At 46.4% G+C, this 24366-nt stretch overlaps 1 protein-coding gene across 6 annotated transcripts in view; it reads right to left on the bottom strand.

Annotated features, from left to right (window-relative positions):
* The window catches only part of RAD50 (RAD50 double strand break repair protein), a 204868-nt gene that overhangs the window by 159802 nt on the left and 20700 nt on the right, over positions 1-24366 (bottom strand). For all 6 annotated transcript variants that reach the window (XM_012762116.3, XM_012762118.3, XM_075996017.1 and 3 more), the window contains one exon: positions 6882-6922. In XM_012762116.3, the coding sequence (XP_012617570.2) occupies positions 6882-6922 (41 nt within the window). The remainder of the gene's footprint in view (positions 1-6881; positions 6923-24366) is intronic.

The following is a 24366-nucleotide window of genomic DNA, read 5'->3' as shown; positions in this document are numbered from 1 at the left end:
TCAAATACTCCAGTAAGTAATATTTTCCCTTATGGAGAAGTCACTAATCCACTGCCCTCTGTTATATGTATTCTAGTTAAAAATTTAGCTGTGAACAATAGCAAAAAAAGCCCTTGAGTAGCCTAGAAATGTCACAAAGCTCTTCTCCAGGACCCCTAGGAGAGTCTCTCAAGGCTCACTCATGGAATATTTACTCTCATTTTAGATGTAGATCAGAAAAGGCTCCTGTATGGGTCAGAGTCCCAGCAGGATACACTCCACTGGTAACTGGAGAGTTTAGGGAAGGAACTAGCTACAAAGGGGTGAGCAGGATTAAGGGAAACCCACATGGGAAGGTGAAGCACTCAGGAGCCAGCAATAGCAGGAGCTGTGACTTTCACCTCTCTACCAAGGGAGGAAGGGGGGAGCATCCCTGGAACCCAGAGAGAGCTATAAGAAGGGGCTGCCAACAGGAGCCATGGATTTGGGGTGTACAACAGACATTGCTGACCTGAGGCCTGGCAAGGGAGGGAGCTGGGGGAATGAAGAACCCCAACATCACTCTCTTCCCACCCTCCAACCTCTGTGGGGTCTTCCGATGGCCAAACCCAACAGGAAGCATGAAGACATGGAGCCTGGGTGACGCCACCCACCAAGGCCAGGTCCTGGGAGGTGTGGGGAAGACCAACAGGAGCAGGACTGGGTGAGGCAGGACAGAGAACACCCTACAAAGCCATCTGGGTTAGCCATTGAAAAAGAGCAAATGAGAACTTGACATGCTGTAATGCAGAACCAACCCTCCCCATGAATACAGGAGATGAGACGCAGCCAGAGACCGAGATGACTGTGAAGAAAGGTCTAAGGAATTCCTACACAATGACCAGGGCCCATCACAGAGGGACAAATAGTTCTACTTAGCTTGATAATTCCAAGGTAAACGTGTATGTTCATATAGATGACTTGGCATTATCAACAAAAGGCTAAATGTGGCCATGGTACTGCTTACGAGAGCTGTCATAGGGCTGGGAAGGTTGTAACACAGCTCAGAGATAGATCCATCCAAAAGAGGTCCAGCAGGGCTTCCGGTTAGACATGTCAGGTTATTCACATGTCCCAATCTCCTTTCTCTCTTGAAACACCACAAAAATGCCAGTCAAGAAATCAAATGGGGCCAGGCGTGGTGGCTCACGCCTGTAATCCTAGCACTCTGGGAGGCCGAGGCGGGCGGATCGCTCGAGGTCAGGAGTTCAAAACCAGCCTGAGCAAGAGTGAGACCTCGTCTCTACTATAAATAGAAAGAAATTAATTGGCTAACTAATATATACAGAAAAAATTAGCCGGGCGTGGTGGCGCATGCCCGTAGTCCCAGCTACACGGGAGGCTGAGGCAGGAGGATTGCTTGAGCCCAGGAGTTTGAGGTTGCTGTGAGCTAGGCTGACGCCATGGCACTCACTCTAGCCCGGGCAACAAAGTGAGACTCTGTCTCAAAAAAAAAAAAAAAGAAAAAAAGAAATCAAATGGTGTAAACCCTTAAAGGCAAAGAGATGGTAAAGGAGACACAAGTGGCTGAGAGATTTCTACAAACTCCTGGAAGCTGGAAGGCAGGAAGGAAACAGTGGCTGACGTGGAGGAAGCGAGTCTCCTAGGGGCCTGCAGAGGGGTACACTGAGAGCCCTGGAGGAGAACAGGTGCCACAGACAGACAGTGGGGCAAGGCACAGGAGCCAGTGGGGTAATGAACAAGGAAACTGGCTGAAATCCTCCCCAGATCCTACCCTGACACCATGACCCACACAGCAGGAGACAAAGGCACTGAACAGAAGACTCAGGCTGGAAGGGAGGCAGATAAATACAGGGATGAAAACAGGGGGATGAAGGTAAAGTCTGAAGAGTGGATAATGGGACTCAGTGTCCCACCCACTCACCTTGCCCTGCCCCAGGTATCTGTCACCCTGGATAGGAGAGTAGTGAATTTAAAACATGGTTGCAAATTCTTTGACGCTTCTTCCACTGAGAGCTGGTCTGCGTCTCCTCTTCTGAAGCTGGGTGGGCTTGTGACTGCAGCGGAAGTGAGCTGTGCGACTCCCAAGGCCGGGCCATAAGCAGCCATGCAGCTTCCATCTGTTTGGCCAGAACACGCACACTGGAGACCTGAGCTACCTGTAGGAGGTCCAGCTACCAGACCATGTGCTACAGAGGCCATATGCTGTCTCTCCGGTCAACAGTCCCAGCTGAGCCCAGCCTTCCAGCTCTCCCTGCCAGGTGAGAACCATCATGGAATTGGGTCCTTCAGCCCCAGCTATCCCAGTCACCCTCGGTCATCCCAGTCATCCCAGCTGATGCCAGAGACATTGCAGAGCCATGAAGAGCTGAGCCCTTCTGATTCCTGACGTGCAGCATAATGAAAAGGTGGCTGTTGTCTTATGTTGCTGAGTTTTGGGTGGTTTGTTACGCAGCAAAAAGATAACTAGAACCAGGAGTTAGAATGCTTCTCTTGAGAAGTTGAATGGCTTCAGAATAGAGATTATTAACAGGGTGGCTTTGCTCCCCAGGGGACATTTGGCAATGCTTAGAGACATTTTTGGTTATGACAATGTTGGGAGGGGGATTGCTACTGACATCTATGAGTAGAAGTCAGTGATGCTGTTAAACATTCTACAAGGCACATGACAGCCCCTGACAACAAAGCATTATTCGGCCCCATATGTAAATAGTGCCAAGGTTGAGAAACTTGGTTCAAGAGGAAAGATGCTGACATTGAAGGTTTGTAAATGAAAAGACTGGCTTGCTCCTTTAGTGAAGCCCCAGTTGATAAATTCTCCCCAAGAAAACACAGCTTAGTTCATCTTTTTATTGCTGTTACAAGCATCAACAGACAGCCAAGACATTAGGTGTTTAAGGAAAGCCTCCAACATGAAAGGGAGAGAGAGAAGAGAAAGAACAAAAGAAGCAAAGTCAAAATAGAGAATAGAAGAATATTAAGACAAAGGAGACATTTATGAAAACAAATAGTACCTCAAGAGGGATAAGAGGGAGATAGTATACGCACAAAACAAGAATGTGATGTTATAGAAAAAGAACAATCAGAACAAGAATGAGTACTTGGATATTAAAAATATGAAAGCCAATTTTTTTTTCAAAAATCAGCAGAAGAGTTGGAAAATGAAGCCAATGAAGATTTCCCAAGACAGACCAAAAAGGCAAAGAGATGGGAAATAAGAGAGAAAAATATAAGAAAATTAAAAAATCAATCCAAGATGATCTAACAGATAAAACAGAGGAGAGAAAATTATTAAAGAACTAATACAAGAAAATTTTCCAGAACTCAAGGACACTACTTAGTTCAGCAGTGAAGAATATGTCCACATTCACTATTGAGTTAACCACAAATCATGTTATATTCTTGTTGGGACAGTGGAGGGAGGAGAAGAGGGGGTGGTTCTGCAGGAAAGCTCAATCCTCACCTATCACAGTAAGTGTCCAAAATCAGTAGATCAAGAATAACAGGCCGGGCGCGGTGGCTCATGCCTGTAATCCTAGCTCTCTGGGAGGCCGAGGCGGGCGGATTGCTCAAGGTCAGGAGTTCAAAACCAGCCTGAGCAAGAGCAAGACCCTGTCTCTACTATAAATAGAAAGAAATTAATTGGCCAACTTATATATATATAAAAAATTAGCCGGGCATGGTGGCACATGCCTGTAGTCCCAGCTACTCGGGAGGCTGAGGCAGGAGGATTGCTTGAGCCCAGGAGTTTGAGGTTGCTGTGAGCTAGGCTGACGCCACGGCACTCACTCTAGCCTGGACAACAAACCGAGACTCTGTCTCAAAAAAAAAAAAAAAAAAAGAAATAACAATATAAACAGAAATAGGATCTGATAAAGGGTTGAAAGAGGCTATCTCTAGAGAGGGGGACTGAGAAAGGTGGGGAGGGGATTTTTATTATGAACCTCTCAGTACAATTGATAGATATATCTTTTATTTCAGTATATTATGGGGGTACAAACATTTTGGTTACATGTTATGACTTTGCCACACCCAAACCATGATTTGAGGAGTGCCCTTCCCCCCTACAACGCTCACCGTGTCCATTAGTTATGAGTTTACCCACTCCCAACCCCTAAAGAATATTACTACTGTGTGAGCACCTTAGCGTGAGCACCTTAGCACCTTGATCAGTTAGTGCCAATGTGATGGCAAGTACATATGGTGCCTGTTCTTCCATTCTTGTGATACCTCACTTCAGAGGATGGGCTCAAGCTCTATCTAGGAAAACGTAAGAGGTGCAAAATCACCATTGTTTCTTGTAATTGAGTACAAAATGGGAGAAAATATTTGCTTTCTACACATCCAATAAAAGGCTGATAACAAGAGTCTATCTGGAAATCAAAAAACTCAACAAGAAAAAATCTAACAACCCCATTAATAAATGGGCAAAGAACATGAACAGAAACTTTTCAAAGGCAAACGGAACGGCCAGCAAACATAAAAAAATGCTCAACATCTGTAATAATTGATATTTAAACCATACGTGTGCTTTATTTTTTTAAGTTTTATATTGTTTTTGATTGACACATTAATAATTATACATATTTAGTGGTGCGGTGTGATGTCTTGATAAACGTACACATTGTGTAATGATCAAATCAGGGTAATTAGCATGTCCGTCACCTTAAACACTTGCCATTTCTTTGTGGTGACATTTTTTACAGTCCTCTCTTCAAGCTATTTTGAATGTGTGTATTATTTTGATAAATTTAATAAAATAAAAATTAATTTAAAATAAGTACAAAAAATTGCAATGTGATGAGATTAAATTTAATTATTTGGAAAGTTCTCTTATGCAGATGAGCCATGCCCAAAACATTCTCCAAGAACTGGGTGTGGTGGCACATTCCAGATACTTAGCCAAGGCAGGCAGATTGCTTGATCCCAAGAGTTTGATCAAGCCTGGCAACACAGCAAGATACTGTCTCAAAAAAAAGAAAAGAAAAGAAAAGAAAAGAAAAGAAAAGAATGCTCAGTGAACTGGCATGGGTGGGCATAACCCTCATTGTGTGGAAGCTTCTCCTGATATCACTGGCCAGTGAGGCAGTTGGTGGGTGGAGGTGGGAGGGGAGCCTGGCAGCTGGTCATTGTCTCCCTTGCCCAGCAGGCTGTATCTGCTTGGGAGACCCTGCTCTTGGGTGTGGGCCCTACTGGGCTGCCAAAGAAAAGAGGTGCTAATCCTTTTAGGATGACTTCTGAGAATTCACTAGGATTCCCTGCCTTTCCTACTTCGGATATGGACAAAAATGCTGGGTTTACAAAAGGTGAATGAAGCAGGCCCAGGGGTAGAGCCACAGGGCTCCTACCTGGATGTGCTAGAGGCAGCTTGTCTCAGCAGAGGAAGGAGGCTGCACACATCCACGCTCCTCTGAAGCTGGGACATATGAGCTTTAAGTTATCAAAGCTCCTACCTGGAGCACATCCAGGAAGTGCCAGTGATGGGGGACGGGGAGACACACACGCTTGCTTTGGGTTCCAGTCTTTGGTCTGACCTCCCTTTCTCTCCTTCACCCACTGCCCTTCCTATGTCCTCTCCTCCTTGCCACTACCTCGGTTCTGCAGGAGCTACTCAGTGGACTTGCCTGCTGAATGTGTTTTTCTAAAAAAACATTTTAAGTGGTTACTTACAATACCATCATTATATAAGTAGTATATATTCCTTGTAGAAAAATGAGAAAATATTGAGAACCACTCATGATTCTACCAGTCAAAACACCCCACCCCTGGTCTATGAATTTCCAGAATGTTCCCAGGCTCATACAGGGGTTAACAATACTGTCAAGTCCACGTCTTGTCCCAGCACCCATGTGCTGAGCTGTCATTCGTGGCAGTGACACTGCAGGCTTTAGACGTGTTCCTGTCACCAAGCTCTCCCAGCTTCATTACGCCTGCTTTACAAGCAGGAAAGAGAGTCTCAGGTTACGTTACCTGCCCGAGTTCCCAGGTTGGTGAAGAGACTGCTCTGGATTTCAACTCCTCAGGCTGAGTCCAAAGCTACTTTCTTTGCATGTTTTGTAAGATTTTTCTTTTTTTTTAAAAAAATAATATATCCAAATATCTCTCTTGTTAATAAATACACATCTACATCACTCTGCCAAAGGACAGTCCCTTGTGTGGATATGCCAGTTTTGAATGGCCAATTCCTTTTTGTTGGGCTTTCAGATTTTTCACTTTTTTTCTATTATAAGCGATGCAGTTATACATATCGTCGAACATACACCTTTGCACAAAGGTGATTATTTTCCTAAAATAAGTTCTGGGAAGTGGAACTGCTTGGTCAAAGGCTGGACGTATTTTTAAAAGCTGCCCCTTTCCCAGTCACATCAGCAGTACACGTTGGTGCACCTTCCCCCACATCCATTATTTGCGAAGTTTTTCTACTTTTTAAAATTTGGACTGAGATTTAACACAGAATCAGAGAAACCCTATGCTTGAAGGATCCTAGTATATTCCTCTGGATCCAGAACTAAGCCAGTCTTGCTAAAAACAAAAGCCCTAGACACTTTGCCACCTAGCACGATTTCAGCACGGCAGGACCTCTGAGGAAGTGGGAAGGGCACCTGGAGGCAGGGAAGGCAGGCAGAGCATGAGGACCATGCTGAGGGCCCTGAAGGTACCACATTTTCCCAAGGGAAGCACTGTTCTCCTGGGTCTAGAGACCTCACAGCCATCTCTGATGACACTGAGCTGTCCCTGCTATCCCCAGGGTTCTTACTGTATCCAGGAAGTCAGCACAAACCCCTTGGGCCTTCACTTCATCCAGCTGCCAACACTTTCAGTACCCTGGTCTTCCTTGAACGCTTTCCAAGCCTTTTAAGTTGGGAAGTCCCAAACTAAACATAGTCTTATTGTTCTCTTACCTTGTTGTTGTCTTCTACCAATAGGCTGTAAACTCTGGCACCTGCAGAAAAAAAAAAAAGGAAAGCAAAGGACTGAGATGGAGCACTGAGGATGGGTCTTTGATGGAAGCTGAGTGAGGAGAGGTGTCGGTGGTGAGGTGGTGAGTTCTTCAGAAGCTGCCGAGGTGTGAGCTGGCTGCCTGCTGGCCCAGGGCAGACACAGGCACCCTGGCTCCCACTGGCGCCATTCTCCACTGGGAGGATTTCTCTCTCACTCAGCCTCACAGGCCTTAACAATGCTCCTCTGAGAGCAGAAACCCCAGTGCTCTTCCCACCTCATCTCAAAGCCTTGTATGAACAGTGAGTGGTCCCTTCACTCATTTACACTGATATGTTTACTGAGCATCTACTAAGTGCCAGGCATTGTCGCAGGGCTTGACAGTGGGGATACAACAGTGGAAAAAACAGACAGAAGCCTCTGTCTTCATGGAGCTTACAATCTGCTGGGGGAGACCAACCACTAACAAAATAAATAAATTAAAAATACACTAGTCAGAGGTGGTAAGTGCTGTGGAGAAAAAATAAAGCAGGAGAGGCGGGTAGGGCATGTTGGGGCAGGAGGTGAAAAGGAGTGTCGAAATTGAAAAAATGTGTCCAGGGAAGGCTAGAGACCTGAGAAGGAAAAATCATAAACAAAGACCTGAAAGAAGTGAGGACTGAAGATATGAACCCTGACAATTAATGAGGAAGAAGCTCTCCAGGTGGAGGGAACGGCAAGTATGAAGGCCTGGAGGTGAGAGCCAGCCTGGTGTGCCAAGATCAGCGAGGAGGGCATGGGGCAGAGCAGAGTGAACCAGCAAGAAGGAAGACAAGACTCAGAGAAGCAGTGAGAGGCTCCGGAGTATGCAGGGCATTCAGGGAGGGCCCCTGTAGGAACTTGGGCTTTGACTCTGAGATGGAGCCACTGGAGGGTTTCATACAGAGAAGTGACATGATGTGACCCACATTTTAATAGGATCACTCTGGATGCTGTACTGAGAATAAACTGGGGAGGAAGGGCAGAACCAGTTAGGAGGTTACTGCAGAAATCTTGGCAAGAGACAATGGTATCTTGGAGCATAGCAGCAGCATCTGGGATGTGGTCAGATTCTAGAAAGTAAAGCCAATAGGATTTGTTGAAGGACTAGAAGAGAGAGACAAAAAAAAACAGAAGTCAAGGAGAATGCCCAAATTTTTGGCCTGAGCAACTGAGAAGATGGAATTGCCATTTTTGGAGTTGTAGAAGCCTGCACATGGAGCATGTTTAGGGTGGAAGATAAGGAACTCAGTTTTGGACATGTTAGGTGTGAGATGCCTTTTAGACACTCACGTAGGGAGGCCTGTAGGCAGGCAGACATATGAGTCTGGAGTCCACTGGGGAGGTCCAGCTAGAAATGAAGCTCTGTGGGTGCTCAGCGTGCAGCTCTTCAAAGCCATCACAGAGGTTCACCAGGAGGGTGGATGTCAGTAGAAAAGCTGTCCAAGGACCAAGCTCCATTGATAGCTCAGCAAAATACACAAAGGACTAGCAAGTAAAATAGGAGGGAAACCAGGAGAAAGAGTTTCAGGGAAGATGTGATAGGTCAAGTGACATGAGGACAGAGAATTAACAATTGTGTTTGGCATCTTGTAGTCACAGGGGATCCTCGTCAGGGCAGATTCAGCAGAATGGCTGGAATGGGGACCTGACTGGAGCAGGTCCACAGGGAGGAGCTGGAGCTGTGGGCTGGGAGGCCGAGCTGGGAAGCAGCAGCAGGAGGGTGGGAAGAAAAGGGGCAAGAGACACTAAGATAAATTGGTTCTACCTTCACTTTCCTTGTTTATAAAATGTAAAGCACAAAGCTGGCATTTCCACAACACCTGTAAGTGGCAATGATTTTTACTAAGGCTGGTCCAGGTCCTCTAGGTTGCTGAGCTTCACCCATTTCTGGTCCTAAAAACCAGCTCTCTGGCTGCTTCTAGATTCCCATGAAGTTATTTCCATTTTCTCACTGCCATGTGCAGACTTTGAATAAACACCCGTAACTTGAGGCTACTGAGCAATCCTCAGCCGATTGCCAGCCAAGATCCAGCTGGGGCCCTTTCTCCTGCTAGGAAGTCAGATTGAGCCAGACAGACGGGTCCCTGTTCCCAGGGAGCTTCCTTCTGGTACAGGAGACAAGTCATCACCCAGAAGACAGATAAGCAGACAGCAAGTCCAGTCAAGTGCCATGAAGACAATATGATGGCATTAAAGGTAGAGAATAAGGATGGGAGGGGCCCCCTGCAACCAGGCGTGTGACATGGAGACCAGAGGACATTTAAGATGAGGCCTTGCCAGCAAAGCCTGGCTGATTCTCCTCATACTGGCCTCACTCTGCCGCTGCTTCCCCTATTGCTTCTACAGTATCTGCATTCCTGGAACTCGGCTGGGGCCTGGGGCCACCTAAGCACAGGCACCGAAGAAAACATTCCCTCTCTCTGCTCTTTCCAGTATACATTGTGGGAATTTTTTCTCCATGATGACAAAAGACATGCATTTTCACTGAAGGAAAGTTGGAAAATATTGAAAACAGAAGAAAACTTACACTTCTACTACCCAGAGATAACTATGATTAACATTTGTTATGTATCCTTCCAGACATTTCTCTACGTGCATATATATATTTTTAAATGAGATCATGTACATTGTTTTATGACTTGAACTCTGACCAAATCTGTTATAAAGCACTCTTCTCATGCCATATTTTTCTCCATAGTGATTTCTAATGGCTGCATAGTATTTCATTATTTTATGTATTTTTTCACCATACTTTATTTAATCCCTAAGCATTAGCAATTTACATTGATTGCTACGGTGAGTAAATGCTCTAATATAGAATCATGTATTTTTTTCCTTGTGAGTGGGGGGGCATTGGAGATTTGCAAATCTCTGATCACTTCCTTGGGTTAAAAGAAAATATCACCGCCCAGAGGGATGGGAGGCCAGGAGCTGAGCCCTAAACCCATGGAGCCATGCAGATGCCAGAGGCTGATTTAATCATTGAGTTTTCCTTCCTTGAAGATCTGAACCATAGAAAACAATAGGCCCCACCCATAAACCCCGTGAAATCCAAGGGGATTCCCCACCTCAGCAGGAAGAGGGTGTCACTCTCTGACCCTGGAACACAGACTAGCCCATCCTCCCTTGAAATATCCCTGGGGAAGCCCCCCCCCCCCCCGGGGGGAGGGACACTGGGTGGTCAGGCTCTACAGGATCAGTAGCTCCTCTCCCATCCCTGACACAGCCTTCCTCCTGACCTCAGATTCCCCACGGGGATTATCAGGGACAGTTTATGCTCCCCTAAGGGTGTCCTGAGGGCTAGTGAGTTCTGAGGTGAGGTGGGAAAAAGCACAAGCCCTGCAGGCCACCAGACCTAGGTCTGAATCCTGGCTCTAACACATTCCAGCCTCATCTGGGCAAGTGACTTCACCTATGGCAGGGGTCCTCAAACTTTTTAAACAGGGGGCCAGTTCACTGTCCCTCAGACCATTGGAGAGTGTGCACTGTTGGCCTGGGATGAGTTGGCTGCTAAGCAGGACAGGCAGCGGTGGCAAAAACACCCAGAGGGTCAGAGAAATGCGCTACGCGGGCCGCAGTTTGAGGACGCCTGACCTATGGAATGCTGGCTCCATGAGGAAGGGATTTGGGTCCACACTGCTAAGCACACAATAGGTGCTCAATAAATACTATGTCAGTTCAATGCATGATCCTTTCTGAGCCTTAGTTTGGCCATCTGTAAAAGAGGAATGATAACGCCTATCTCACTGGCTTGTTGTAGGGACTAAATAAAACACTGGGAAAATACTCAACACAGTGGCTGGTATTCAACAAACACCAGAGTCCAGAATCCTAGAGAGTTGCTTCCACCATGTTCTGTGCCCTGATAGGAGCTATGCAGTGTCCCCTTATTGGACAGAACTGGTTTTCTTCCACTCTGCTTGCTGCCACACCCATATGTCTCTGCTACAGTGGGCAACACACTGTGTATGTTCTTGTCCAACTCCCCATGAGGCTTCAGGACAGTTTACGGACAAGAATTTTGCAATCTCCTTGTGGACCATCATGCATGTAGCAGCTGTGACTCCCAGTGGCCTCTGGTTTGGTGGGCCAGGGATAGGCTGAATGAAGCAAAGGGGGTCCCGGTTCCCTGACCAGTGTGCAGCCACTCATCAGGGAGACTCAGGGGTCCTCAGCTCAGAAGTGATTGTTGTGGGCCCACAGCCACAACAATCAGGAGCTGGCCTATCTCCAGCTATGGGGCATGAAGGGCTCCCACCAGACCATAGCATCTTCATTATTCACCTTGGGGAGCCCAGGACCCCTGTGATACCTGGTGTGGTGAAGGCTGAATGAGTGAGAGCCCCCAGCCCCCAGCATGAGGCACTGTTGGAGAGGGATGCAGAGGTAGGGGATGAGGGACCAGGGAGAAGGGTTCTAATGACCAAGGATGGCTTCTCTCTCCCCTCTTCCTATTAAATTATACATTTCTGGAGGGCAGGTCCATGGCTGATTCATCTTTGTGTCTCTACCACAATCAGTACATTACTTTGCAAAGAGCTGGTACTCAGTACCAGCTTATTGGAGGTATAACTGGAAGCCAGAACGCAGGGGACAGATGGCATCTGCTCTGCATGACTGGGTCATTGGGGAAAGGGCCAGTCCTGCTTGTCCGGTATGTCCTGACCAGGATGACCCTGTCGAGGGTGGCAGCCCTTTCCCTTGGGCAGCCACAGAATGTGCTGCCCCCCAGGCCCTGCCCAGGCAACCGACTCTATTTCTTAGCCAAAGAGAAACCATTTGGAAGGAAATTACCTGGATCTAGGTACTTCCCTAGTGTCAGAAATGGGCTGGATATGTGGTGTGACATCCTTGCCCCTGGGAATCTGGGGGGGGGGGCCCTAGGCCACAACAAAGAAAAATACAGACTATCTCTTTCTTGAGGCCAAAACTGTTGCTTTTGCCTGAATGGACAGATTGGCTGATTCCTTTTCCACCTGCCATCCCCATTGCATGCATGGATCACATGACTACACTTAATCCTGATGTGGTGTATTTAAAATCATGCATTGCTTCGATACTTCCTTGTGTCAACTGTGCCCACAGCACGTGTGCTGTGTGGGGGTGGCGCAGGGCTCATCTCTGTAGGGACAAACCCAGTATGAATTTATCACCCGTCTGTCTGTACAGCTTCAGGCTAGGGGTGTCCCCAGACCCTAGAGTGGGACATCCCTGGAGACCAGGTCATTACACCATGTCCATCCACTGTGGCCTTAAATTAAGTCTATAGAATTAGGTCTGAACACCTAAGACAGCCAAAGGCTGACAGTCTCCAGCCCCCTCCACCTGTCCACACCCCTCCCATCTTGTGCTTCACTCACTCAACACAGTGCCTGAGTGAGATGCAGTTGCCCAGACCGGCTGGCTGTGGCTTAAGCCAGCAGTTCTCAAAGAGTGGTCCCCAGACTGGCCTCATCAGCATCACCTGGGACTTGTTAGAAATGCACATTCTCAGGGGCCACCCCAGACCTCAGCAACAAACTGTGTTGCAACAAGCCCTCCAGGTGATTCTGATATACCCTGATGTTTGAGAGCCATGGGGCTATGCCATTCCTCAATCCTGGGCTGCTCTTCTCAGCCCTTTTTTGCCTGTTGTAATCTCAACCACTTTTTTTTTTTTTTTTTGAGACAGAATCTCGCTTTGTTGTCCAGGCTAGAGTGAGTGCCGTGGCGTCAGCCTCGCTCACAGCAACCTCACACTCCTGGGCTCGAGCGATCCTTCTGCCTCAGCCTCCCGAGTAGCTGGGACTACAGGCATGCGCCACCATGCCCGGCTAATTTTTTATATACATATCAGTTGGCCAATTAATTTCTTTCTGTTTATAGTAGAGATGGGGTCTCGCTCTTGCTCAGGCTGGTTTTGAACTCCTGACCTTGAGCAATCCGCCCACCTCGGCCTCCCAGAGAGCTAGGATTACAGGCGTGAGCCACCGCGCCCGGCCTCAACCACTTTTCAAACTTCAGCTCAATATCATCTTTCAGGAAGCTGTCCTCATCCCCTGCGCACCTGTGAATACCTCAGCCCCTTTGCCACCCCCCTCCCCTTTCTGGTGAAAGTGCCTCACTGCTGCTTCTCTTTGTGACACTTATTTTCTGCTTTGTTTTACAGTGAACTTTGAGCATTTCTTAATTGCCTCCCCAGACTGATTCCCCTCTAACACACAGGGATGTCACTCTAATAACATCTCAGGAGTTAAGGCTGTGTCCTACTTCACTCACTCGCTACATGGCAAGAGCTGTGCTAGGCACTGGGGCTCAGAGACAAAGGCGTGTTCTGTTTTGGTTTTTTTTTTGAGACAGAGTCTCACTTTGTCACTTGGACTAGAATGCAGTGGCAACAGCCTAACAAACAGCAACCTTAAACTCCTGGGCTCAAGTGATCCTCCTGCCTCAACTTCCCAAGCAGCTGGGGACTACAGGTATGCGCCACCACACCCAGATAACTTTTCTATTTTTAGTAGAGACGGGGTCTCACTCTTACTCAGGCTGGTCTCTAACACCTCACCTCAAGAGATCCTCCCACCTTGGCCTCCCAGAGTGCTAGGATTACAGGTGTGAGCCACCTCCTGGCCATAAAATGTGTTCTTATCATCCAGGAGCCAGTGAAGGAGGAAGGCAAGGAGCAGCAGTGATACAGAATATTTCTAAAACCACAGGAGGCCCCCTCGTGCCTTCCTTGTCAGTAACCTATGCAAAAGTAACCTCTGTTCTGACATCAATCACCACAGATTAATTTTATCCATTTTTGAACTTCATACATACAGAATCATATAAGCGTCTGGCTTCTTCAGCTCAACACTGTCAGTGTGATCCATCTGTGATGTCATGTGCAGCCATAGTTTTGTTCTTTTTATAAAACTGCTGTGCTGTACTCCACTGTATGGATATGACAATTAGTTAATCATTCTGTTGTTGATGGAACATTTGGGTTGTTTCCAATTTGTGGGTCCTATGAATAAAGATACCATGGACATCCTTTTTCATGCCTTTTGGTGGATATTTGCACTCATTCCTCTTGAGTATACACCTGGAAGTGGAACTGATGGTTTATGGAACAGATATAATCCTAGCTTTAGTAGATACTGCCAAAAGGTTTTCCAAAATGATTGTACCAATGTACACTCCTACCAGCAATGTATGAGAGTTTGCCAACATTTCGTGTTATCAATCTTTAAAATTTTAGTCTTTTACATGAGTGTATAGTGTTATCTTATAAGTTTTAACTTGCTAATTGGCTAGTTCCTATCCATGTTTACAATGTTCCTGTTCAAGGCTTTCACCTAATTTGTCTTTTTCTTATTGACTTGCAGGAATTCTCTGTACATTTTGGATATAAGTCCTAGTCCACTATAAGGCAAGTTACTGAGAACATCTTCTTTCAGTTTCTAGCTTGTCTTTTCACTCTTTTAATGGCATTTCTAATGAACAAAAGTTCAAGAACGTTCAATTTATTGGTCTTTTCACCTATAGCTAGTGCTTTTTGTATCCTGTTTAATCTTTATCTTAATGTCAAGAAATCCAGTGAATATAAAAATAATAATAAAAATTACTAATATTACAGAACACAAAGAAGTGAAGGAGAAAGTTTGAAGGCGGGTGCTGAAGAAGGCGGGTGCATGAGCACGAGACTGTGTCCACCTGAGATGCCGTGCGAAGCCTGGGCCCTGTCCTGGGATGTGCCATGGAAGGGAGCTGAAACTCCAGTCAGTGCCACAAGTGTGTGCCCATGCCCAGCTGGGATCGGATGCTGGGCCAGGTGCTGGGAATGGCTCTGTGGGGAGGAGGGGGACCATGGCTGACTGGCTCAAGAGAAGGATCGCCCCTTTTTGTGTGTGTTAGGCTAAGTCCAGCCGTCAAACCCTGCAGACTCCCCTTCATGTAGGCCCTGCTCCTCTGCGCCAGAGCCTGCAGAGACAGCGGTGCTGACACTTGTCCAGCTGGCGCCCAAAGGGGAAATTCTCCCTTCCTTGAGTCACAACACAGATAGGAGGAGCTTCGCATAACAAGCTGGACTCCAAACAATCACTGTGCCTGTTTCACTATGGGGCATCACTTCCAAAATCCCCAGTGATGCTTTTGGATGAAGTCTAGATCCAAAAACTTCCCCCATGTTTCCCCCAGTTTGAACAGAGCAATACCCTAGCAATCAAAAGCTACGTCATAAAATTGACTTCCCTAAAGAAAATAAAAGAGATCTCAGACTCGAGGTTATGAGTTTGTAGTCTGGGGTGTCCAAGCCCCCACTTCTTCTGCTGGGAGGGGGTGGTCATAGGCCAGTGGTCTCTGTCACCTTGCCAAGAGGACCCCAACCTAACAGATGGACACAAGCTGCCATCTGCCTTCCCCAGGGGAAGCCAGCTCCAGTGTCCCCAGGGCAGGTTTCCTCCCATCCAGTGGCACACTCTTTGGAGCTCAGAGATACAACCATGGCTGTGTGTCAGTGCTGAGAGAGACGGACCTTTTCTCTGAGATAGGCAACAACCACAGCTGGGCAGCAGACACTCCTTTCTGATATTTTCACTGGTCTTGGGTGAACAACCGAGTGATCTCTAGCAGCACCCAGAGTCCCTGTCTGTGCCTGCTCTTGCCCTTCATCACCACCATTTCCTACTTACAACCCTCCCATAAGAACCCAGAACCTCAGAGTAGGGTCAAAGAGGTCCCTAGAATTCCCAGAGTGCAAATGTTTGGCTGTCTGTGGATATTCCTGGGGAAAGGGCCTATCTATCCCATTTGATTCTGGAAGGGGTGGGTGACCTCAAAAAGTCTAAGAATCACTAGACCAAGTTCTCTTTAAATAGAAGTGCATGTATCAGTTTGATAAAGTTAATTTATACTAATGAGTTTATAATAAGTATAAATTATACTAATGAATAATATCTTTAGCTAAATGCATTTCCAAAAAGATATCTGGGAAGAGAGAATACTTAACTAACAATCTATTTCTAATGACATAACTGAAACCTGAGTCAGGGAGAATGATATTGAGCCATTCCCACTGGTATAGAAGACCACTTTTTCTGGTCTAGATGGCTTTCCAGAGGCTCCTGGAGTGAAGACAAGGATGTGTCAAAAGAGACGTAGGCATTTGTCAGATGAGCCTCAGCTCCTCGGGTGTGAGAAACCCTCAAGGCCACCGAGGCTGCTGAGACTGTAAGGAAGAGGGGAACAATCCTAGCATGACTTAGGGACTGAGGAACCCTGTTTCCAGCATCATATCAGATTGTGAAACGGGAAGAGCGTGCCTAGAACACATGTTCTCTCCGGAAAAAGCCAAGTCCCCAGAAGACCTATGTCTGCTGCTCCATCCTGGGTCCCTGCTCTCTCCTGGTGACAAGACCCAGCTGCCTGTACAAGGACAATCTGGGGCCTCCTCCTCCCTTCCATTGCCTGCCACCCCCACCCAGCTCTTCCTCCCCTGCTCTCCCACGAAGCCAGGCCCTGCCCCCACCCAGCAGGAGGAAGCCACTCTGCTCGGCCTCCCAGGGACTCCCAGCACTGCCTCAAGGCACCAGACTATTCAATAGTGGGATTTTTTTCAGGATTTTCGGAAACTGTTTAAAAAGACATAACCATCCAAACTGTTTATGTAACTCCACCCCTCTTGGGAAATCTCATCAGATAGGGTTCCCTATTTATAACTGTGGCCAGTACTTAAAAAATAAAACGGAAGGGGTTGTCAAAATCAGAGAGCTAGTCACGTTATAGCTGTGTGCTTGCATAACTGAGTTCAGTGTTTTACTCTAATCTGAGAAATTTCTTTCTATTCACTTTTCTCCTTTTCCGGTTTTCTTTTCCTTTGTTGTCCCTGCTGTGCACCACACTCTCCCAACGGATTCTGGGAACATCAGAACTGTCTCCAGAATGGAGACCAGAACCTGTCCCAGAACTCTGGTTTGAAATAGGGGTTTTTAGAATGACTTAATAATAAATGCTACAACTCATATACAAGCCTAGGAGTATTCTATTTTTACCAATATATCATGTTCGGCAGGGTAAACACAGCTCTCTTTTCCTGCCCACACCCCTACACCTGCAGGGTTTGCTCTGTCTCTGGGATGTCCTCCTTGGGGTGGGTGCCAGACCATGGGTCTAACTCTAGGGAGTCCAAATCTCTGCATCTGTGGCAACAAAGTCCTTATGGTCCCAGTTGCCATAAACCCCAAATACAGGAGGAATACAAAGTTCCTGGGGACAATCAGTGTGAAGATGGGATCTGGGCTTCTTCCTTTCCTTCTTTTTATTTTCTAGAGACAAAGTCTTGCTCTATTGCCCAGGCTGGAGGGCAGCCTTATCATAGCTCATTGCAGCCTCCAACTCCTGGGCTCAAGTGATCCTCCTACCTCAGCCTCCCAAGTATTACAGCTGGGACTACAGGTGCACACCACCACACCTGGCTAATTTTTAAATTTTTCTGTAGAGATGAGGACTTGCCCAGGCTGGTCTCGAACTCCTGGCCTCAAACTTCCTGCCTTGGCCTCCCCAAATGTGGGGATTACAGGTGTGAGCCACTGTACCCAGCCTGGGATTCTTTCCAGAGTCATTTTGGGGTCTCCATTACTCGGTGCTGGTAATCCAACTAAAACTTGGCTCTTGTAGGAAAACATCCTCTTCTTTATTAAGAAGGTTGTTCTTGGGTTAAATAGTGGTTTGGATCACAGACCTTTCTGGTAGAAATGAATTTGATGAAAGCTACATCCCCACCAAATGCACAATTTGTTAACACTTGGGGTTGGGATTCATAGGCCCTGAAAAGAAGTCTGTGGACCTGGGGATAAAAACCTCTGGCCTACAGACTTCTTCATTCTACAAAGCCTCCAAGAATTCCTCACCACTGCCAAGCAAGTACCAAAAACCAAGGCCTCTGGCCCAGAACCTCCCTGCTTTCACCTGTGCTGAGCTCTCTACTAGAGGAGGCAAAGGTGCACAGCCCTCATAGCTTGATGCGGAAACCCTAGGCTTTCCTCTGAGAACCTGACAGCATGGAGGGGTTGAGAGGGGAGTGGAAGGTATGGCCACCCAGGTGAAGCTTCCTTCAGCTAAGGGACAGTGGCTAAGGGACACCCCAGCAGATCTAAAGGCACGTGGAGAGTCTGGGCCAGCAGCTCTTCCTCTCTGTTCTATACATTTCCCTCATCCCCACCAAGCTCTGATGTCACTCCCTGCTATGCCCACCCCGGAAAAGGCTATTTCCCACAGGTTCCCTCCCAAGGAAGTTCTTTATATGGCAGTAGGTGTGGGAAAGAGGAAAAGGAAAAATATCATTTCCACCCTCTCAACTCCCTCCACCCCATAAGCCTCCAAGAAGAAAATGATTACTGGGTCTCTGACCTGAAGATCTCATCCCCAGCAGCATAATGGCTCTCATGCCCATAAAGAGAAATGCAAAAGCCCAACTCACGGAAATGTGGTTGAAAAAGGGAAGATCCCTAAAAGTTTCTATCTGTTGGCCAGAGGCAATAAATGATTACTTTAAAAACCACCTTTGGGGTCTCTCCAAATCATGGAAGAAATTATACACATGAGGTCCCAAACAATTCAACACACATTTATTGACCACTGACTATGTGCTTTTCCCCATTCCAAAAGTTGGAATTCTGCAACCTTGGGGTGCTCTGAGAGGAGCAGGGCAACAGCTCAGTCAGCATTTACTGTGTGCCTACCATGTGCCAGGCTTAGAGGTTTGAGGGTACAAGAATCTGAGAAAAATCAGCTAAGAACACTCCAGCCTGGGATACTAATCCATAATACCACCACAAGACCAAGGAACAATTAATTCTACACGGTGGGTCAGACCAGGTGACCCAGAAAACGTGAAACATTTAAGTCCGGCCTTGAAAACAGACTAGGATTTTGCTGGATATAGACGGGAAGGAGGGGAACTCCAGGCAGTAAGAACCAAGGGAGAAAATATGGGACTGGGGGTGGTATGGATGATTGACTGTGTAGGGCATGGCATGTGGTCAGGGCAGTGTCACCAGAGCTTGGGACCTGGGGCAGGGAAAGAGGAGAAAAGGCTAAAGGCAGGCTGCAGTTCATAGCAGCCATGGACACGTACCACTCAGAGCTCTTCTGCACACACAGAGTGCAGAGCTGACAGGGTGTAGTTCAGGATCTGCAGCACCTTCAAGTCAAGGCCCCACTGCCTCCTGGGCAGCTCCCAGCCAATGGCAGAGCACAGCAGGGATGCTACGGCCTGTCCACTTCTGCTTAAAGAAGGACTCCTCTTCTGGGCACTCTTTGGCTGGAGCTCCCTGTAGGGCTGGTTGAGATGTTCTCAGAGCTGCATCACGGTCTGAGGTTCTTTCTACCTAATCCTCTCCTTCCCTCTCTGATGTCCTAGGAGTTAGACCTTGGCTGCAGTAAGAAGGTTGCCTTTTCTCTGCCTACTTCTGCTTTCTCCTTTATATTTCCTTTCTTTTTTTTTTTCTTGAGACAGAGTTGCTCTGTCACCCAGGATAGAGAGCAGTGGTGTCACCATAGCTCGCTGCAACCTCCAACTTCTGGCTCAAGTGATCCTCCTGCCTCAGCCTCCTAGAGTGCTAGGAATACAGGCATGAGCCACTGCACCTGGCCTTCCTTTACCTTTCACAGGCATTACCTGCCCTCTGCCAATAAATCTGCACTTTTAAATCTGTCTTGGTGCCTGCTTCCCAGAGGACCTGAATTGGCTGAGAAGGAGCACAGATGACTGTTTGGGTTTTGCTGAAGAGCCACTGAAGTATTTTAAACAAGGGAAGCTATGATCCGAACTGAGTTTTGTAAGAGTAATTCCAGCAGCAGGGTGAGGAAATGATCAGCGAAGGGAATGGGCAGTGAAAGGACCATTTAAAAGGACACTGCATTGATTGGTACAAGGTTTTGACAAGGGGTAATTTGAAGTATGTGTAACTTACTATATATGTATGTTTTAATTCAACAATCCCAATTTTAGAAATCTTAAAGAAACACTAGCACAAATGCATACAAGTATAAGGATGAAGATATTTACAGTAACCTATAGGTATTAGCAGGACACTGGAAAACTTCAAGGTCATCTATAAGGGAAGAGATGAAATAATGGTGCATCCATCAGTGGAACACATACCATGCGGTCTTTAAACAGAGCACAACAGGCTGGGTGTGGTGGCTCACACCTGTAATCCTAGCACTCTAGAAGGCTGAGGTGGGCGGATTGCTTGAGGTCAGGAGTTCAAAACCAACCTGAGCAAGAGTGAGACCCCATCTCTACTATAAATAGAAAGAAATTAATTGGCCAACTGATATATATAGAAAACATTAGCCAGGCATGGTGGTGCATGCCTGTAGTCCCAGCTACTCAGGAGGCTGAGGCAACAGGATTGCTTGAGCCCAGGAGTTTGAGGTTGCTGTGAGCTAGGCTGACGCCACGCGCACTCACTCTAGCCTGGGCAACAAAGTGAGACTTTGTCTCAAAAAATAAATAAATAAAACAGACCTTGTTCTCCAGTCTTTGCCAAAAAGAACAAAAAAAAAAAAAAAAAAAAACAGACCACAACAGGTCTCCATGCACTGTCTTAGAAAGATGTGCACAACAGAGTGCTATATGTAAAAAGCCAGTTGCTGAACAAAGTATATAGCATGATCCCATTATTGTGATCAAAACTGTACATATGTATATCTTTAAGATTTACATTTGTTTATATAAGTAAGTCTGGAAGGAGACATGCCAACTGTTGACAGAGGTTACCTCTTGAGGGCGGCAGGGTTTTCACTTTTTCCTTTATATACTTTCAGAAAGTAGTAGTAATAGAGAGATTCCAGGTTTTAGTTTCATTTTGTTTAGTGCTTTTCTATATTTTCCAATTCTTAAAATGATGAACATGGTTCATTTCTCTTATTAGAACACAAAATTTTATTTTAAAAAGCTCCATATCTACTTGGAAAAATATAAAAATGCTCCATATTGCCTTTCCAGAGAAGAAATAATAAAAGGCTCCTGGGGTGGCTAGGAGGGCTGTCAGTGGTCTGGTCTAGGTAAACAGAATTAGGGATGGGCTGGAACAGAGCTGGACACAGAGGTTTCAGAAGACGCCAAGAGCGCTATCTCGGTAGTGGGTCAAGGACCCGCAGAGGAAGTTTGGGTGGGAGGTGGCAGTGGGAGGCTCTGTGTGCCCCGTGTGCCCCCCTTCAGGAGGCTCAGGGGGGGATGGGGGATAAATAAGAAGTGATGCTGGTTCCTGTTTTAGAGCTCAGCAGAGTAGTTGAAGTGAAGAACCCATGACTTGCAAAAGATGATAAACTTACAGCATTCAGCAAGGGATTAAAATGCCAAATGTAAACAGTGGAATCATAAAAAAACTAGAATAATATTGGTGAATACTTATCTGAGTGGAGAAGAATTTTCGATAAATAACATTTCAAAAGTCCAGAAAATTTTAACCACATTAAAAATAAACACCCATACTTTAAAAACAAAACTCATAAACAAAATCAAAACGCAAGCCAAAACAAGGGAGAATATTCACAGACTGACAGAAAGGAAATATCTCTCATATATAGTATCTTTCATTACTGATGAATGAAAAAAAAAAAAAAGTTCCAAAAGAAAAATGTTACAGTATAGGTTACAGTATTTTGTGCTGTGAACCATATTTTGTATTGGTTAGAATTTTGTTCATTTACATAAAATAGAAAACAACAGTGGCTTAAGTAGGTTTATTTCTTTCTCACACTGGGGAAAAAAAAAAAGTCCAGAAATTGTCAGGCCAGGGATGGTATGATGGCTCCAGGAGTCATCAGGGCCTCAGGGACATAGGCCTCTTCTGGCTCACCCTTGCCCCTATTCCTAAAGTGCAGCTCTCATCCTGTGGTCCATGTTCGTTACTAGAGCTCTACTCATTATAACCTCGTTTGACAAAGTAGGATGGAGAGAGAGAGAGAGAGTAGAAGAGGGTATACCCCTCCTATTAAGGAGACCATGCTGAAGTCTCACATGACACTTACTTATAATCCCATTGGCTAGAACTCAGTTGCATGGCTATACCTAGCTGCAAAGTTGCCTGGGAAACATAGTTTTTTAGCTGAGTGGCAAAGGCCTCAGCTAAAAATTGGGTTTGTTACTAAGAAAGAAGGGGCAAATGGATACTGGAAAAACAAGCAGTTTCTGACATACACGTGAACAAAACTATCAAAAGAAATACAGGCCAGGTGCAGTGGCTCAAGCCTGTAATCCTAGCACTCTGGGAGGCCAAGGTAGGAGGATCGCTCAAGGTCAGGAATTCAAAACCAGCCTGAGCAAGAGCGAGACCCTGTCTCTACTAAAAATAGAAAGAAATTAATTGGTTAATTAAAAATACACAGAAAAAATTAGCCGGGCATGGTGGTGCATGCCTGTAGTCCCAGCTACTCAGGAGGCTGAGGCAGGAGGATCACTTGAGGCCAGGAGTCGGAGATTGCTGTGAGCTAGGCTGATGCCACGGCACTCCAGCCCGGGCAACAGAGTGAGACTCTGTCCCAAACAAACAAACAAAAAAAGAAATATATGTGTAAAAGATTTTAAAAGGTGCAACCTTACCAACAGTCAAATACAGGCAAAGGAGGCCTTTTGTGGTCTCCTCTAACTGAGCTGTTGCAGGGCTGGCTAGACAGGAGCTGTCTTAATGACAACCTGAGACAGCTTGCATGGAACAGAGTTCCAGGGTGAAAAAGGTCCTTCCCGCCCCACTGGGCAGCTCAAGCGACCAAAGGCAACGTCCTGGCCATTCCCCCAGAGTCTCCCTCCAGTCCCCAAGTGACGTCAGATACTGCAAATGCTGGGAAATGGAGAAAATTCTGCACCCAGGGATTCTCTAACTACAGCCAGAATTAAATTTTAGGTGTTTTTGAAAGTTCCTTTAAAAAAGTAATATCCTCATGCAAACTGAATCAGCAGTTTCAGAACTGAAAAAAAAAAACAAGAACCTCTGTCCCGATCTTGGGGTGTCATAAACTAAACATGAAAACTGGCCACTAAAATAAGGACCAGTATTGGAGGGCATGGGGGCAGCGTTAGACAACCCAAGTGACACCTTTCAGCAAGTTAAGTCCTTTGCTTCAGCTCCCGAGGCTGAGATGACAGTGCAACTGCCCTTCAGGAGGCGAAGAGGAGGAACATGTGGAGGACACGGCGCATGTGGGCTCCAGGGGTTCCGGGGTTTGCGGGTCTATTTTCAATAGCTTTGTGCCCTTTCTCGATCTCAGATTGCCACCAGTCACTTCTCTTGATTTGTTTGAAAGCCTGCCTTTAGCACTCACTCCTAGTTTTTGCTTTTTAAAAATGGTTGTGGATTGGGAAACAAAGGACCAGAGTAAACAGATACTGCAATGGAACTGGGGAGGTAGTCTTTGGTGTGGGGGAAGCAACATGGTATAATGACTAAACATGCATGTGCTTTGAAATTACGAACACTTGGATTTGAGACCTGTTTCTACTGTCTACGAGCTGTGTGCCCTTGGATGAGTTACTGGATGTCTCTAAGTCTCAGGTTGATTGTCGTAAAATGGGGACAATAGTGTGCTTACCCACCTACAAAGTTATGGTGTCATCAGGACTGATAGGAAGAAGACGGCATACTCAGACTGGGACTATCCACAAAGGTGTGGAAAGGGCTTAGGGAAACCAACATGGGACAGTGGAGCATTCTGGGGACTGGCAGCACTGGGAACTGTTTCCACCTCCAGCCTAAAGGCATAAGGGAAGAGAACAGGTAAGGAGACCCAAGGAAGGTAGCTGTGGACTGGGCATCCGGCAGGAGATGTGGGCTCCAGCAGACAGTGCAGTTGGCCTGCAGCAACCTGATGGGGACCTGGAAGAATAAACCTTTGACTTCATCTTCCTGTGTCCTTCCATCCCCTGCCAGTGCTCCCACTGGCCACATCCAACCAGAAGCCAGAGACAGGGAGATGGGTGATGGGGCCCATGCAGGTCAGCCCCCAGCACAGCAGGTGGAGAGGATGGAAAGTGGATCTGCAGGGGCAAATGGGAGACTAAACAAAATACAGAATGTGATGAACTTAGCATAATGCCTAGAACATAGTAAGTCCACAAGTCCTCAATAAATACTAATTTATTTTGGACTTTGGACTCTGTCTTTTTTGCTTAGTGCTTACTTCCTGGTTTTCAACAGGTCACGATTACTTGAGGAGACCTCCAAGTAATCAATATTGTTATCTATATTGGAGTGTTTTGAAGGAGTAATGAATGTGTAAAAAAGATAACCAGGGGCCCGGGCCAGTGGCTCATGCCTGTAATCCTAGCACTCTGGGAGGCCGAGGCCGGAGGATCACTTGAGCTCAAGAGTGCAAGACCAGCCTGAACAAGAGTGAGATTCGTCTCTACTAAAAATAGAAAGAAGTGGCCAGGTGTGGTGGTGCACGCCTGTAGTCCCA

This window comes from Microcebus murinus, chromosome 21 (assembly GCF_040939455.1).
Source record: "Microcebus murinus isolate Inina chromosome 21, M.murinus_Inina_mat1.0, whole genome shotgun sequence".
Classification (NCBI taxonomy): Eukaryota; Metazoa; Chordata; class Mammalia; order Primates; family Cheirogaleidae; genus Microcebus; species Microcebus murinus.
The sequence above is the reverse complement of the archived record's forward strand: the minus strand, read 5'-3'. Positions and strand labels throughout refer to the sequence as shown.